This window comes from Lagopus leucura, unplaced genomic scaffold (genome assembly GCF_019238085.1).
Source record: "Lagopus leucura isolate 7727_CA_CO unplaced genomic scaffold, USGS_WTPT01 Super-Scaffold_100004, whole genome shotgun sequence".
NCBI classification, from domain to species: Eukaryota; Metazoa; Chordata; class Aves; order Galliformes; family Phasianidae; genus Lagopus; species Lagopus leucura.
In genome coordinates, this window is record NW_024962264.1 from 28,809,108 (window position 1) to 28,824,321 (window position 15,214).

The window sequence follows — 15,214 nt, forward strand, 5'->3', positions numbered from 1 at the left end:
AGAGGGAAATACTGTTATTTTCTTGGCACAGAGATGGAATGTGAGATACAGAGAAATTCAGGCAAGTCATCACACAAGGTGGGCAAAGAACCTCACCCTCCCAAACCATGGGTCACTCCTCTTTGTGCTCACCCTACCCACAGTGCAGGACAAAACTTCTCCATACAAAATAACTGTAACAGACTTAGCACATTTTAGAGGGACTAAAGCTTTTCACAATTTTGCATAAAGACTGACAAATTGCAGATGTCCCTTGTTTCTCTGATTACACACAGGACAGGGACTACACTTACACACGGAGTCGTGCTTGGCTGCTTTAGCAGCAGAACTGACGTAAGCATCAAGCTGTGTATAACTGCAAAAAAAAAAAAAAACAGCTTGCTCTTTTTATGTTTAACGAATTCCCTCTACCTTCTCTTTGCACTTTAAGCAGTAAAAACTCAAGGGTATTAGTATAAACACCTAACCATGGGTTATGCAGCCTATGCTTTGCTCAACTAAAGCATTCGCCTCTCTTACAATTAGTTTTCCTGATAGCTCTCAACTCCCTTTGGTGGCTGAAGAACGGATGTCCTGGCATGGTTCTTCACAAGCTGGTGGCATTTGTTGCCCAGACCAGGAGACAGAATTGCAGTACTGTTTGCCTTATTAGAAACAGCATCTGAGCAATCCCAATCGACCAGTTGCACCATCTCAGCTAAGGTCTCCTTTTCCCTTATCAGTTCATTTCATGCTGCCAATGGGCAGTAACATAAAGCCACAAATATATATAGCCCAAGGAAAAGAAAGTACAAAGAAAATACATAATAAAAGGCAAGAAATGCAAATGCAAGCTGTTCTCTCTCGATAACCCTGCAGGTTAAAAGCTATTAGACTTAATTAAATGAAAAATAAAAACAATCTTGTGTGGGCAGTTTGCCTTTGTGAAAAGTTACAGTGTTGTGCAAGTTCCCAGAATTTGACTCCAAACAGCTCAAGACTTGGCCAGCTGTACCAAGGTAGAGCAATGCTCACTGTGCATGGCATCTTGCGTTCAAGCAGAAAGTTCTGCCAGGCACACACTGCTAGCTGTACCGTATTTGTATTACAAATAATTATGGTAGGAAACATAGCTGTAGAGGAAATAGTGACTTTTTTTTTTCCTGAAGATTTTCTATGATTAAATTCTCTATGGATCCAAGAGGTTAAGCAATCAGAAAAGGTTTGGGAAGTTCTTTCTCTTTGGCGATCTGTGTTGTAGCCATTCTAAAGCTGCCAACAGATTTGCATGGACCCACTTGTTCTGTTTCTTTGGCACTCACAGTTCCATGGAAGGGTTACTCAGATGGGAGGATCCTGTCCCACAATTGTATTTGAACTGGCCACAAGATATGCAAGGTCTATTAAGTGTCTGGTGAGAAATACGTTCTCCATCTACACATCCTGTACAGCCTCAGCTGATTCTCCTACCTTGAGCTCAGATTCTTCCCTAAGCAATGATCTTTAAAGTTTTCTTTCATTTATCTTCTTTCCACTGATCCACATGTTTGCTGGGAGTCCCAGACCTTCCACTCCTCCAATTTCCCCAGACCTCTCAGGCTTAGGTGTTAGTTTCTACATTTCCAAGTTGAGATTCTTTTTTCACTGAAAAAATTATTGAAATTATTCCAGGAAAAAATATATATATATAAAATATATAATTTATTATATATATACATATTTATGTATATATAATCCTAAACCTCCTAAATACGGTTCCTTCTTTTTTTCAGCCAGCTTTATCATAGAATCATTGCAGTTGTAGAAGACCACTAAAGTCATTGAGTCCAACCATCATAGCATCATTATGGTTTACACAAACAGAAGTTTATTGAAGTAGTAACTCAGAATAATTTTTTTTTCTTGATTATTTGTGTGCACCACAGAGCTGTATGGAATCAATCATATAAGGAGGGTTTATAGTATGTACACAAGAAGGGTGCTGTGCAAACATAGAGGAAAAATATGTACAAACTGAGCTACAGTCTAAGCAAATGGAGCAGTTCTGCTGCCAGCCTCAGTATTTTAAGGCTCCCAGGAGTCAAAGTATTTAAGCAATCCTTAATTTTAACTCAGTTACAAAAAATATTTACTGAAGTACTGTGTTTCAGGGTTAATCTTTCTTACAAAATTCACAGACTTGGAGGTAAAATATATTTTTCACAGTTCTGTACTGTTTTCTCAGTTCTATTTCAATCCTTCTGGTAGCCTGCCCAGGCAGCAACTGAAAAACAGAAGCTGATAAATCAGAAACTGCAATTGCTGCTCAAATAAGGAAAGTTTTAGCACGAGCCTTAGTTTCAGCAGGAAGAATGGCTTTTTTTTCCCTTTTGACAAAGGCAGTAGCATGCATTTCTAGCAGTAAAATGTCAATAATGTTTCCAGAAGTCACATTGTATGGGAACTGTCTAGTCATGGCCTGAACCACTGTTTGATCACCTGAGGCAAGGACTGGGTCAGCCATGGGAGCACTGGTGAACAGCTGTGTGACCAGAAGGGGTAGAACCTGACTCCACCCCTCCTAGATCCCATTTAAGGGCTGACTGCCACTAGGGAAAGGTTTCTTCTGGAGATTCCTTCTTTGTGGAGCTTTTCATCATAAGCCTAAATCTTTGAATGCAGGTGAGCATGCCTTCTGTTTGTTCCTTTTCCATCTCACTATAATGCTCTTTCCAAGCGTGCATTTGTTTACTGTACACACATGCTGCATTGCAATATAGAAAAAGAGGTCTTTGTCAAACATGCTTAGACCCCAAATAGGACAGATTAAAAACAAAAGCCCATTACTCCAGTGGTGGGAATTTCCAGCACATGTGGGAGTACAGTCTCTGCAGGAGACATACAGAAGAGTTCTGTGAGCTCAGTTCTCGTTTGTGTTTCTGCAGCATCAGATTGCACATCTCAGGTATGCCCAACACGTGGAATAAGGGAATTGATAACGTACGGAAGAGAACTGTGTGCTTCAGCTCATGTTTGTCTTACAAACAAGAAAGCACGTCAGGGGGAGTTTTTTATTGAGGGAGTGCTGAGGCTCTGGCACAGGCTGCCCAGAGAGATTATGGATGCTCCATCCTTAGCGGTGTTTGAGGCTGGATTGGATGGGGCCCTGGGCAGCCTGAGCTGGTGGGGGGCAGCCCTGTCAATAGCACAGCGGTTGAAAACAGATGATCTTTGAGGTCCCTTCCAACCCAAACCATTCCCTGATTATATGACTTAGGGACTTGGTATTCTTGATTCTCAAGCGATCACTCCATGTGTGATCCCCAGCGAGATGAGAAGCCCCAGAAGATCCATCACTGTGCTTAGTTTTCCCATAGCCAGATCCATGCCTGAGGCATCGTCCCTTGGAGCAGCAGCACATCTCTGTATGTTTCTGTGTCTATTTTTAAACTGTGGACCTGAATGTGGCCCTTTGTACTTCAGCTATCCTTTTGCTGATGAGGAAGAAGTATTTTTATTCTATGCCTTGTTTATTTAAATGTCAGCCTTTTAAATCAAACCTGTCCCTGTGTGCATAAATCTGATGGAACAGCAAGGGGGTTCGAATGGGAGCTCTGAGCGTAGTAATAATAGCAGTAAAACTCTACATCCTGTGTACAAATACATTCTTAATTGCTACTGTTAAAATACAGTCTTTTATGAACTCTTTCTCCATTGCTGTAAACTACCTATAATATAAAATCTCTCTGCTATTTAAACTAAATGACGTGGCTAGGAAGAAGATATCTCCTGATGAATGAGCACAATTTAAAATGCAGAACAGAACAGAGTAAGATGAGTATTCAAAAAGCCCCAGTCAACTTTTTGCACATGCAGATCAAATAATTAAAAAAATGCCACTGCCTGCAGTATCAGTGCGTAGTCATAACTGCTCTATTTATAATGCACTATTAAGCTGTAGTTATGTTACAGTCTACTGCTACATAAACCATCAGGAAAGGAGAGAATAAATAAGGTTTGTGCAGATTTCTTAGTCTCACTACTCACACTACTCACTACTAGTAGAGTAGAGTAGAGAGACCACAGTACTCACACTTCTTGCTCTGCAAGGAAATTGCATAGTTGTTTTTCCATGAGGTGTACTTCAAAAGGCTATAGCAGAGATGGGATGGTTTAGGGGGATACAGAATCTCAGCTAGCATTAATCAGTATGGCCCATGGAAATCAGTGGGACGAAGCCTCAGCCTTGGTAAACGCACATATCTCTACTAAAAATGAGTAGAGGTCTCAGAGTATAATCTACTCCAATTCCACTTCATAAACTGATTGTCACCACTTGGGGATTTCAGTCCTCTCTTCAAGCTGGGAAAGATAAATGCAGTCATGTTCTTATTCTTGGGGGTGAAAACCTCAGAGATTGCATCACTGGAAGCAATGTGCTAACCTGGTGAGTGAGAAATGTGTGACCTTCAGCAGGACAGATAGATATGTGATATCACAGCGCTGATTCAGAAGCTCGCTCTTCTCAAAGTCAGGAGCTATTCTAGCAGTGACATCCACCTTAAGCGTTAACTGATAAGGAGCATGTCCATTTCTTGTAAGTGACTTGCAGTAATACTTATTAAACCATAGTAAGAGGAAAAAGGAGCTATCATCTGCAAACCACTTAAAGTCGTAACACTACTGAGCATATTCTGCCTGAGATCCTTGGCCTTGCTACTCTCATAACCGTTCTTTGAGTAAGCAAAGAATAAGATGGTTCCATGCAATAATTCTCCTGCTTTAGTAAGAGGATTACCAGAAATCCGTATTTTGTTTTTTAATAACCTCCACAGGAGCCTTGAAGCAAATGAATGTATTTGGCAACAGGTCCTACACAGGCATATAAACCCTAGATAAGCTAAAAATGTTTTGTTTTTTTTTTAATTGATTTCTTTCTCCCTTGGGCAATATTAGTATGTCCACTTTCTAATCTGCAATTGAATGTTACAGTTAGCATGTTGATAATTTGGTTTAATATCATTTTAATTCTATTCAGACTGTGGTAATTACACTATTTGATGTAGGGAAGGAAAGGCTGAGGAAGCTGGAGCAATTTGATTCTGCAAGACATTGTACATTAAGATGTGTCATGCTGATTTTTACAAGGACATACTTACTGTGGTCCAACTGACCTGCTGACCCAGGTCTGTAAAATACAGTGTAATGATGGAGGACGCTGCAAGGCTTTGAATGTTAACAGAATCCTTCAAATATGGCCCATCTGGAATGACAGAAAGGGAAGAGAAAATGGCACAAACAGCACACATCTGTTCAGTGGCTTAGCATAATGCATAGGTTGCCCTGCTAATGGTCAAATAGTTGAACCCTTTTCTTTGTGCTGCACTCTGACTATGCCTCAAATGTAAAAGGCACAGCTTGTTTTCCATTTTATTTTGGTGACTTGGTGCTTATTTTCCTGGTTAGCAGCTTATAATATTTCTATGAGAGCTTCTCTTCCGTCTTTTTAACAAAAGAATGAGGCTGACATGACGCGGGTGGCAATGCACAGGAATTGTTTTGATGCTATCTAGACCATTAGAGAGACACAGTTTCATAGATTACTTTTAATTCTGTCTTGCAAGACTAATGGGAAAGTCAATGCTACACAGCCTCTTGGTCACTGATGACTTTTGATAGTTTTTGTCTGAGCATTCGTGTTTTTAGGATATTTTATAAGAGGTGGCACTATCATCATGATGAATGCAAGTTCTTGGGCAAATTTGCCAAAGGCTTAGTAATATGTTAGGCATCTTTAACATGTGTGAATACTTACTGCGTTCCAGTTGCAGGCCAACACGGGAAGGGTACCACTGGGGACCTGTTCAAATCACAAAGCATGGCTCTTACTTTCATGGCGTGTAATCTAATTTTCACTCCTTGCTAGTATACTTTTTAGCAGATGGCTACAAATAAGAGGTTAAAAAAATCTTCTTTGGGTATTAACTATATAAGGAGAGCACAAGAGAGCTAAGAGAAATGCACATGTCAACCATGACAGCACAATACATACGTATAGTTTGAGCAGAAATCTGTTTTCCCCTGTCAAGTGCTGGATAGGCCTATCCTCTGTTTGCACATGAAAAATGCAGTGTGCATGCACCACTGTGGAGTATAAAGAAGACCGTATTTCTTAAAATATTTGCCAAAAATCCATTTTAAATGGAGTTAGTCTAGCTTCTACTCCCAGCGTGATGCTTTTTGTACCATCCAGTCCACAGGAGTGGTTTAAGAATATAAGATCTGACTAGGAATATACAACTAATGCTATTTCTTAACCACGGATTCTCAGTCAGTAATACCATTAGGCAGGTTGTGACACAGAACGCAGAGGTATCTGGGTATGTCATACTGACATACACATGATTCCCATGATGCTCATTGACTTAAGGATGTTCTCTAGAAGCAGTTTTTTGAATGGTCTAGTTTAAAGGCTGCTCTCAGATGCACAGCAACAGTTGGATGTTGCTATGAGATGCCTTTGATTTTTGGATGAAAATCAGTCTGTTTGTTCAAAGAGGTACCAATCTGTGGCTGTTTTTGTGTTTCTCAGTGCAGAGCAAGTGCTGGAGAAAGATTGCAGAAAAGATGATGGCTATCCAAACTGTTAACTTTTTCCACTCTGTGTGATACCTATTTTTAAGAGGCTCAGAGCCTACAGCTGTGCAGACTGGAAGGGGAGCAGCCTGGACCAGATGAGCATATCCAGCACGCTCTCATTTCAAAAGCACTTGAGCTAAGTTTTGTACACAAGAGCAGGTATTAGATTAAACTGTAACCAGCACTAATAGCAGGAGGTGAGACACATCATCAAGGCACAAATTTTTTTTTCAAAAATCCAAAACAAACCATGGCTATTAAAGATAACAGAAGAAAGATAGAGAAAGAGCAGCGGTCTGACTTGTCAAGGAAGATATTATTTGCTGCAGGATAGCAGATATCAATAGTTATTTGGGATCCTGAAAGGCAGTGTACTTTTGTTTAACTGGAATCTTCCCCTCAGCACCCCCCAATTCATACTACAGTATGTTTCAATAAAAGACAATTTACCTAATCCTGAGAGAACGTGCTTTTAGGTATGACCTATAATCTGCACAAGGGCAAACAAAGGTTGTGTTTAAGCATGTCATCCCACATTTCTAGTGGTTTAGCCCAAGTGCACTGTTATTTTTGAACATACTCAAAGATCAAGTCAGATGGGAGAGTGCCTTTGCTGCTGCATGTCTGAAGTGCTGTGTTATCATACTGCTGTGTCTCAGATTTCTGGGGCATCCATGGAATGCCATGTGTATTTTGCTGGAAGAACTGGAATTAATTGTGATTAAGCTAAATTCAGTGTCAGAAGTGGCTAAATTAGGTGTCTAATCAGCACACCAATTAATTCTTGCTACTGCCTGTCAGAACAGGGGTTTGATGGCTCCCTCCAATACCTGGAGCCAGCAGGAGCTGGTAGATTAGCTTCACCTACCATCAGCAGGAGTTCGTAAGTGCCTGTACTCCAGACAGAGTAACTAAGCATTCATTAAAGACGAAGACATAGCTGCAGCTGTGCAATGCTTGACAGCCTCTCTGAGTTTCCACATCTGGCAAAAATCCTCTTGCTTCCAGGAGCTGGAAGGTTTCTTTTTTTTTTTCCAGGGAATTTACTTTTAGTAGTGTGTACTTCCTATTTTATTCTTATTAAAACTTTTGTAGAATCACAGAATGGCTTGGTTTGGATGGGACCCCCATTTCCAGCCTGCTACTGTGGGGGGATCAGGCTGCCCAGGGCCCCATCAGTCTGGCATGGAGCACTCTGAATACTTTCCCTTGGTGCCTTATGTAGAGATTAATGGCAATCCAAGCACATAGGTGACTGAAGTTTATCTTGCAACTCCTACTGAGCATAAGAATAGTTGTGACTTACTATCTACTCACTACTACAATGAGAGTACATAACAGCTGGGCATCCTCAAGAGGTCATGTTCCCTGTGTGTTCCTTGGGATCAGCAGAGCTGCTCTGTTCCTGTATGCAGAGTTCATGATTTTGGCTCAGCATATCATGCTGGGATGAAAGCTGTAAAAGCAATTTAATTTGCAGCCCGCTTGTATATTCCAGACTGTTTTTGACTTTCAAAAAAAGGCAGGCTGACCAGAACATAAGAAGGACCATTACGGTTCAAACCGTGGGTTTGATTAGCCAATATTAAATCCTTCTACACTTAGCTAGTACTGTGGTTTCTCCACTGTATTTTCTAGATTTCTAGTATTTCTGCAGAATAACTATCATTCCATTCCTTGCAGAGTGCTTAAATAGCTATTGAAATAACTTCCTGGTTTTCCGTTCCTATTTGATTCTTTCTGTTCTCTCGACTTATTCTTAAGGATTCAGAATATGTGTTTCTGTCTTTAAAACCATCATCCCTGAATATACACACGTGAGCACTTGAAGGCTTTCCCCATTCCTTATTGGAAAGAATATTCATAAACCACTTGATTATTTTTTTTTTCGCTGTTAGGATGCAGGCAGTGTTCCTTCTATGTGTACATGCTGCCTTTATTCTGGAAATGTAAGTAATTCAAAGTGACTGTTAATCCATTTACCCTATTCTGACTTCTCTGTCATGAATCCATTCTGGCTTTGTGGAATGTTTTAGTCCAAAACAGAAAAAGCCAAATATTTGTTCTGAAAAAGTAAAAATCTTTTAATGCTATTACCTCGACACATTTTAATTTTTCCACTACAAGAGCAGAGGATATTTTCTTGGAAAGTGACAGTGAGGTAAAGAAAGTAAACACTGAGTTTGCTTTTTACGTTCTGTTTTTAAAAATGAACGCAGAGAAAACTGTTTGATTTGGGACAATACCTGCCAGTATTTAAAACCTAAATTTAAACATAAGCCAGCTGACACATTAGAAGGAAGGATATGTGGAAGCTGGTGGCCACCTTTAGTTTGAACAAATCCATTGAATGTAACCACCTGCTAACACTGGAGATAAAAAGATGTGCTACTGAACAACCATCCGAACACTTACTAAAATGACAGCTTCCATATCATACCCAGTTGCCACTGGTTCAGTTCATTGCCTGTTCTATAGTTAATTCCATGATTAAATGCCTATTTATCACAGACTATTTATGAAGTTGCTCGGATCTGTGTGAGAGCGAAGGTTGGAAAAATACACAATGAGGATCTCTCCTACTGGGAAATTAAGTATGTTCTTTAGGACTCAACCCTGCAAAAGCTGTTCCTCTGGGGAATGAGTAGTCTAAGAAATGCTAACAGAAGCTGACGGACATAGTTTAGAGATAATTAGCATATTGCCTTTCCGTGAACAGCTTATTTTATTATCAGTTAAATTATTTGCTTCTCACTGTTTTTCGCTACCCATGCATCTGTTATAACAAATAGGGTTAATAATTACAAGCAATACCTGCTGTGATATGAATAGGATGATGTGAACAACAAAATTACTGTAATCAATCAGCAGCAGTGTGTTGCTTAAATTTGCAGACGTATAGGAAATTCTGGGGAACACTGCAGCACCAATAGCCCTTACATAGTCACCAAAGTCAGGCATTACCTGAGGAATGAAACAGCCCTAACCTGTATGAACTGAGTGTGCCTGAAATATGCTCATCACCTTAACCAGACTGTCATTTTGATATGTCTTGCAGGAATAAGAGGTTGCTTAGAAATGCTTACATACTGCTGTGGAGGAGAAGGTATTTTTGTATGCAATATTTGGAGGCAAATACAGTGACACACAGTTTATCTGAGAACTAACTTACTGAGGTCTTTCTTTGACAAGTAAATGCTGAACAAATATAGTCATTCTATGTCCGTGACCTTAAACAGCGCTGGTCACAAATGTTCTTTCTCTGGGTTGGAGCAGCTGTGTTTGAGCACTCTCAGGAACAGAGAGTTATCACTGTACTGACAGTTGCAGCTTTGCTGGACTGAGGTTTGCCTGCCCTTGCTTCACGGAACTGACAGCAGGAGGCTGAATGCTGAAATGATTTGAAGCTGTTGTTTTCTGCTTTGCTTTGGAAGAAAAGGCTGTGGGATTTGTTGTGCTAGCATTGCATGTGAGTGATTCTTGGGCATGAAGGCAGTAAGCAAGGCACACCTAAGAAAGCACAGTAAAACTGAACTGGGCCACAAGACCCAGAAAGAGTAAGTATCCGAAGGTATTACTGTGCTTACTTTCACTGACAGCTGCTTAGTACTGTACTGGCACAGAACTGGGCTAGTGGAGCCAGGTGGGGAAAAAAGATGCTGTTTCCACCCCTTGCAAGGTCCTGACAGCATGGGGCTGGCCCTCCAAAGGCACCTGCTGGATCCACAATCTTTGACAAGGCTGTGTTTTTTGTTGTAGCTGGACCTTTGATGTGCTGTATCAGAATGCCCTGAGAAGGAGCAAGATCTTGAACAAGATCTGTGTTTTTGTGAGAAGTCTGTGGAAAGAGCAGACCTAGTATGTCCCATTCAGTAAAATCTCAGCAGGTTTTAATAGCTCCATACCCAGGGATAAATCCCTTTTCTTTCTCAGCTTCCATTTCCTCTGTGGTGCTCAGGGACGTGATTTAACAGAGGGTTGTTAGAGTTAGGGTAGTATGGTTAGGTTGCGGTTGGACTTGATCTTTAAGGTAATTTCCAAACTGAGAGATTCTATGATTCTATGATTTGTTTCATTTGTAAGCTTTCCAGTCAAGATCTTTGGTCAGGTGTTTCCCAAAGGCAGCTTGACTCCTAACTGCTATGACAACAAAAATAACAACTCTTTTAAGACGATGAAATTTGGATGAGGAGTGGTTTGATCAGGCTGGCAGGCCAAAGTGATGCCTGCAGACCTTAGCTATACCAACAGTATGCCACCCTGTGCATTTCTTTTTCCTAAAAAAGTCCTCAGACTTTAGCTATATTCCGATCAGGTAATAAGAGACAAATTTCTTAAGAGTCAGCATAGTTTGTAGTAATGAAGATCAATTGTTGTTAGTAGCAAACAGAATATTATTTGTCATTTAGAGGTCGATTTCTGTCACTAGCAGATTAAGCTTTCAATTTTCCATTTCAAACAGCTTGACACTGAAACTAACTGAAAATTTAGACAAGCAAAAAGCATCAGACACTGAAAGCAAGCAAGCATGAGAACAACACTTATACGCATATTCAAATAATTAGGGGGAAAAAAGGAAAGAAAAACTTGCCTTGTGCATTTCAGTTTTCCTTGTTGCCTTCTACAGATGTTATAATTAATTTTGATCTTTGCGTGTGGAATTGCATTTAAATTACTGTGCATGGGCAAGGGAAGGGGTGAGGCTCACCTTTTGTTTCATTAGTAACAACCACAGAGCAGAATACAGAGAAAAAAGAAAACTGATAAGGGAATGCCCCTAATTCCTGTAACGAGGTGAGGAAGTGTCAGATACACAGTGCTGCAGTAGTGCATATGTTTTCCTAAAGACTTCTTAAGTCTTCCTGTAATAAGTCTTATGAGGGGCAGCTGAGGGAGCTGTGGTTGTTCAGTCTGGAGGGGACTCAGGGGAGACCTTTCAGCTCTCTGCAACTGCCTGAAAGGAGATTGTGGCGAGATGGGGTCAGCCTCTCTGCCCAGGTAACAGTGATAGGATGAGAGGAAATGGTCTTAAGCTGTGCCAGGGGAGGTTCATGTGGGGTGTAAAGAAAAATTTCCTCTCAGAAAGAGTGATGATACATTGGTACAGGTTGCCCATGGAGGTGGTGCAGTCACCGTCCCTGGCAGTGTACAAGAACCGTAGAGATGTGGTACTGGGGGATGTGGTCAGTGGGCATGGTGGGGATGGGATGGGTTTGAACTGGATGATCTTAGAGGTCTTTGCCAGCCTTAATGATTCTGTGATTTTATATAAAACACAGTTTTGTCAGTTTGCTGACAAATTTGCTGTTGTGCAAGAAATGACCCAAACATGAGAAATTATTCATTAAGGGACATGCAATTGACAAATTATGTGTTTCAGGGACTAGAAGGTAATATTCCTTACTTGTCTTGCCTGCTCATGTAATAAGATAAGATTTCTAAAAATGCAGCTTGATGTTTGGTGGTCCAGGCCTAAATCACCTAAATCTCCTCACTTTAGGAAGTAGTCGGTGGTCCAACAAGCTCAGCTTGTGCAGCAAAGATAGCTCAAAACTCATCTGTACCTCCACCTCAGATGTAACGGGCGGAGGAGAGTCCTACCCCAAGCCCTAGCTGTGCTTCTTTAAAAGCAGTTCTTAGCCAATTAGCTAATAAAATATGCTAATGAATTATCATTTTCTTTCAGTATGTGACTGTACAGCTCTCCCCCCAGCCTCTAATCTAATTAGAATGCATTCCCTCACTAACCCTAATAACAGCATTTTATTTTTCAACTAATGGCTGCGCCAATGCCATCAACAATCAAGTGAACAGCATTTGAGTTGCCATGATTTCTTCCTTAGTGCAAATTAAATTCTCGTAAATTCATTCCTAGATTCACCACACTGAAAATGAATCCCCACTAATAAGAGGACTAAACTGTAGCTTCTCCAGAAGCCGTGAGGAAGAAGCAGCGCAGAGCTGCCCTGCTTCAGCAGCAGACCAGATAGATGAGTCAGCAGCTCTGTGATGCCCCTCATGTTCTCCCTAGGAGAAGTTTATTTTGGCTGATTTAATTTTCCCATCCCACCACTTTAATTACATTAAGTGGAGGCTTCTGTGCCTCACAAGTGCAGCTATGAGGCTTGGGAAACTGCTCTTACCCCCTCTGCATACTGGCGATAACTAAATGCAAGAGCAGGAAACGGTTGGATGTGCAAAGAGAAGAAGTAGGCACCTAACTAACACTGTAACTGTGGGAGTCAGGCAGAGAGAGAGGCCAGCCTGCATTTTACATCAGCACAGCCAGTAAATGAGCAGCAAACCCAGAATAACTTGCATGTTGATTATTTCAATGGTGATTATTTCTAGCAGCAAATATATTCAGGATCGTTGAGGTTTGGGGACAATTTAGAAAGAGGCAGAACTCCCCACTACATTACTTATATTGTAAATCATTTGTTCAGCTCCTTGTCTTTGATTACCTGCATTCATTAACATGAAATAATGGTGAATATCAAGTTTTATTTGGAAGATTTCTTACTTTGATTGTCCTTAGACGTTCTCCTGCTGCTCAAATAGCACAAAAAAAAAAAAAAAAAAAAAGGCAGGGTATGAACAGAAGAGAGCAAGCAAATGCAAACACATCACTGTTACAGGGTGACATGTTCCACATCAGAGGTCTAGGCAGGGTCCCCTGCTCTTGTTCTGCTCACCTGAGATTCCTCTTATTCTAGCATGAGAGTTCTTTCCTGTTCTGTTATCTCAGCATGTTGGCTCACTTCTGTAAGAAGTCTTGGCGCTTTTTGTGCAAACATATGCAGCTCCTCCTAAGAGAAACTGCTGCATCTTTTTTGCAGAGCCATCTGCCCAACTCTGGTGTCCAAAGGCATGGGGACCCTTTTGAGAAAAACCCTGATGTAGACACAGAACACATTTAAAGCCCTGAAGTGATCTTGACCCTGCCATCATCATCAGGCATCTCATTAATGGCCATGAGATTCTTTTCATAGTCATGAAGAACCACTGGGGGTTTTCTCATCTTGAATTCCTTAAATCAGTGTTTAGCCCATGTGAATGTGGTGGTGAACAGCAGGTTGAAGTTGGAAGTCAGATAAAATCATAATACCAGAATTTAAATTGAGGTAGGAGCTCTTTAAAAACAAAAGTAATTTTGGCATCTTCAATTTACAGTTCAGTAGGCTATAATCCTTCATTTTATCTGCGACTTGCACATTCTCTAGGGCCTGGATTACTTCTGTGGGGCCTTTTACTGTCCTATTCTCAGTTGAGCCACAGGCACTGTAATAAGGCACTTTGTAAGTAACAACAGGCAATTCTGATAAACAATTTTAGTTGTTTCTCATCTAGATCTGTCAATTCCATCTCCTGCAAAGGAAAGGAAAGTGAAGAATCTAGCTATGAAATTTCCTTTTCTTAATGAGGCATTTAAATAGCATCTCACATTTGTTCTCCAGTTGTTTACATAGGATGTCATTTGTGATGCATTGTTAGAGCCCTGTTAATCTCAGCTGGGAACAATATCCCAGAGAGTAGAGAAGACCAGTTCTGCTTCAAGCTACATTTCTATAGATTCATTGCCTTTTCTTTCGTTATATTATTCATCTGAAATTATAACTGTAATCCAGCTAAAAAAAATGCAGTAGCATAGCATCAGATAAAGCATCTGCCAAAAAGACAAAAAAAAAAAAAGTGAGTTTCCATTAAAGACTTTGAGATGATCTTCTCTTTTCTATTTTTGGTTTGAAATATCCCTCTTTTTTTTTTTTTTTTTTTTTCCTGAAGATCAGCTTATTTCATAAGCACTTAATGAATAGCCTAGCTTTTGTGTTCTAGACAACCTGCTGCTTCCAGTTCAATAGGTCATTAGGCATATATTTAAGCCATTAATTGTCCCAAACAGTTCTTAGGGAATCACAGCCAAAACAGACAAAAGAGTGCAAGGTAGATAAAAGGTGGGTTAATCATTCCTATTTTATAGATGAGAAAATGAAGCTTGAAAGGGATAAAGTGTCTAGTATGAAATTCACCCAAGTCAATAACATGACTCCCATTGGTTTCAAACTAAACATTAAAGATCTGTGTCCCAAATACTAAGTTCATTACAGTGTAAATTAGGAAACTTTAAACACCCCAGCCATCCCACTGACATTTATTGTTGTTTTTAAAGACCAAAATACTTGAAATACTTGTCCTAGAAGTTCTGCTTGAGGTCATATGTGGCTAAACGCATTGCATAATGACCCTGCATGTGGCAGGGGGGTTGGAGATTAATGATCCTTGAGGTCCCCTCCAACCCTGGCCATTCTGTGATTCTTTGGCACCAACTGCATAAGCCAAAACTCAACCATAGTATCAGTTACTGAATTGGTTTCTTAATACAGTACAAACTGAAATTATTCTTTATAACCACATTTATATTTCAGAAAGCAAAATTCAGGGGATGTCTGATCAGATACTTCTCAGACTGATTTACTATTTGCTATATAACTAACAAGATTCAAGCACTCAATAAAAGTGAACTGCAGCTGCCTGGTTTTCTTTCCTTTTCTGGAAGGCTACCAGGTAACTGCAACATTATGACTGCAGCTGAAGCACACTCTATCTTTCCTTTCCC

General features: G+C 40.3%; 1 protein-coding gene across 3 annotated transcripts in view; it reads right to left on the bottom strand.

Moving 5' to 3' along the window:
* The window catches only part of TECRL (trans-2,3-enoyl-CoA reductase like), a 52,680-nt gene that overhangs the window by 17,936 nt on the left and 19,530 nt on the right, over positions 1-15,214 (bottom strand). For 2 of the 3 annotated variants that reach the window (XM_042870558.1, XM_042870560.1), the window contains exons 3-4: positions 5,774-5,818; positions 5,118-5,221 (exon numbers count right to left, since the gene is read on the bottom strand). In XM_042870558.1, coding sequence (XP_042726492.1) covers positions 5,118-5,221; positions 5,774-5,818 — 149 coding nt within the window. The remainder of the gene's footprint in view (positions 1-5,117; positions 5,222-5,773; positions 5,819-15,214) is intronic. The other variant, XM_042870559.1, reaches the window with a different exon arrangement.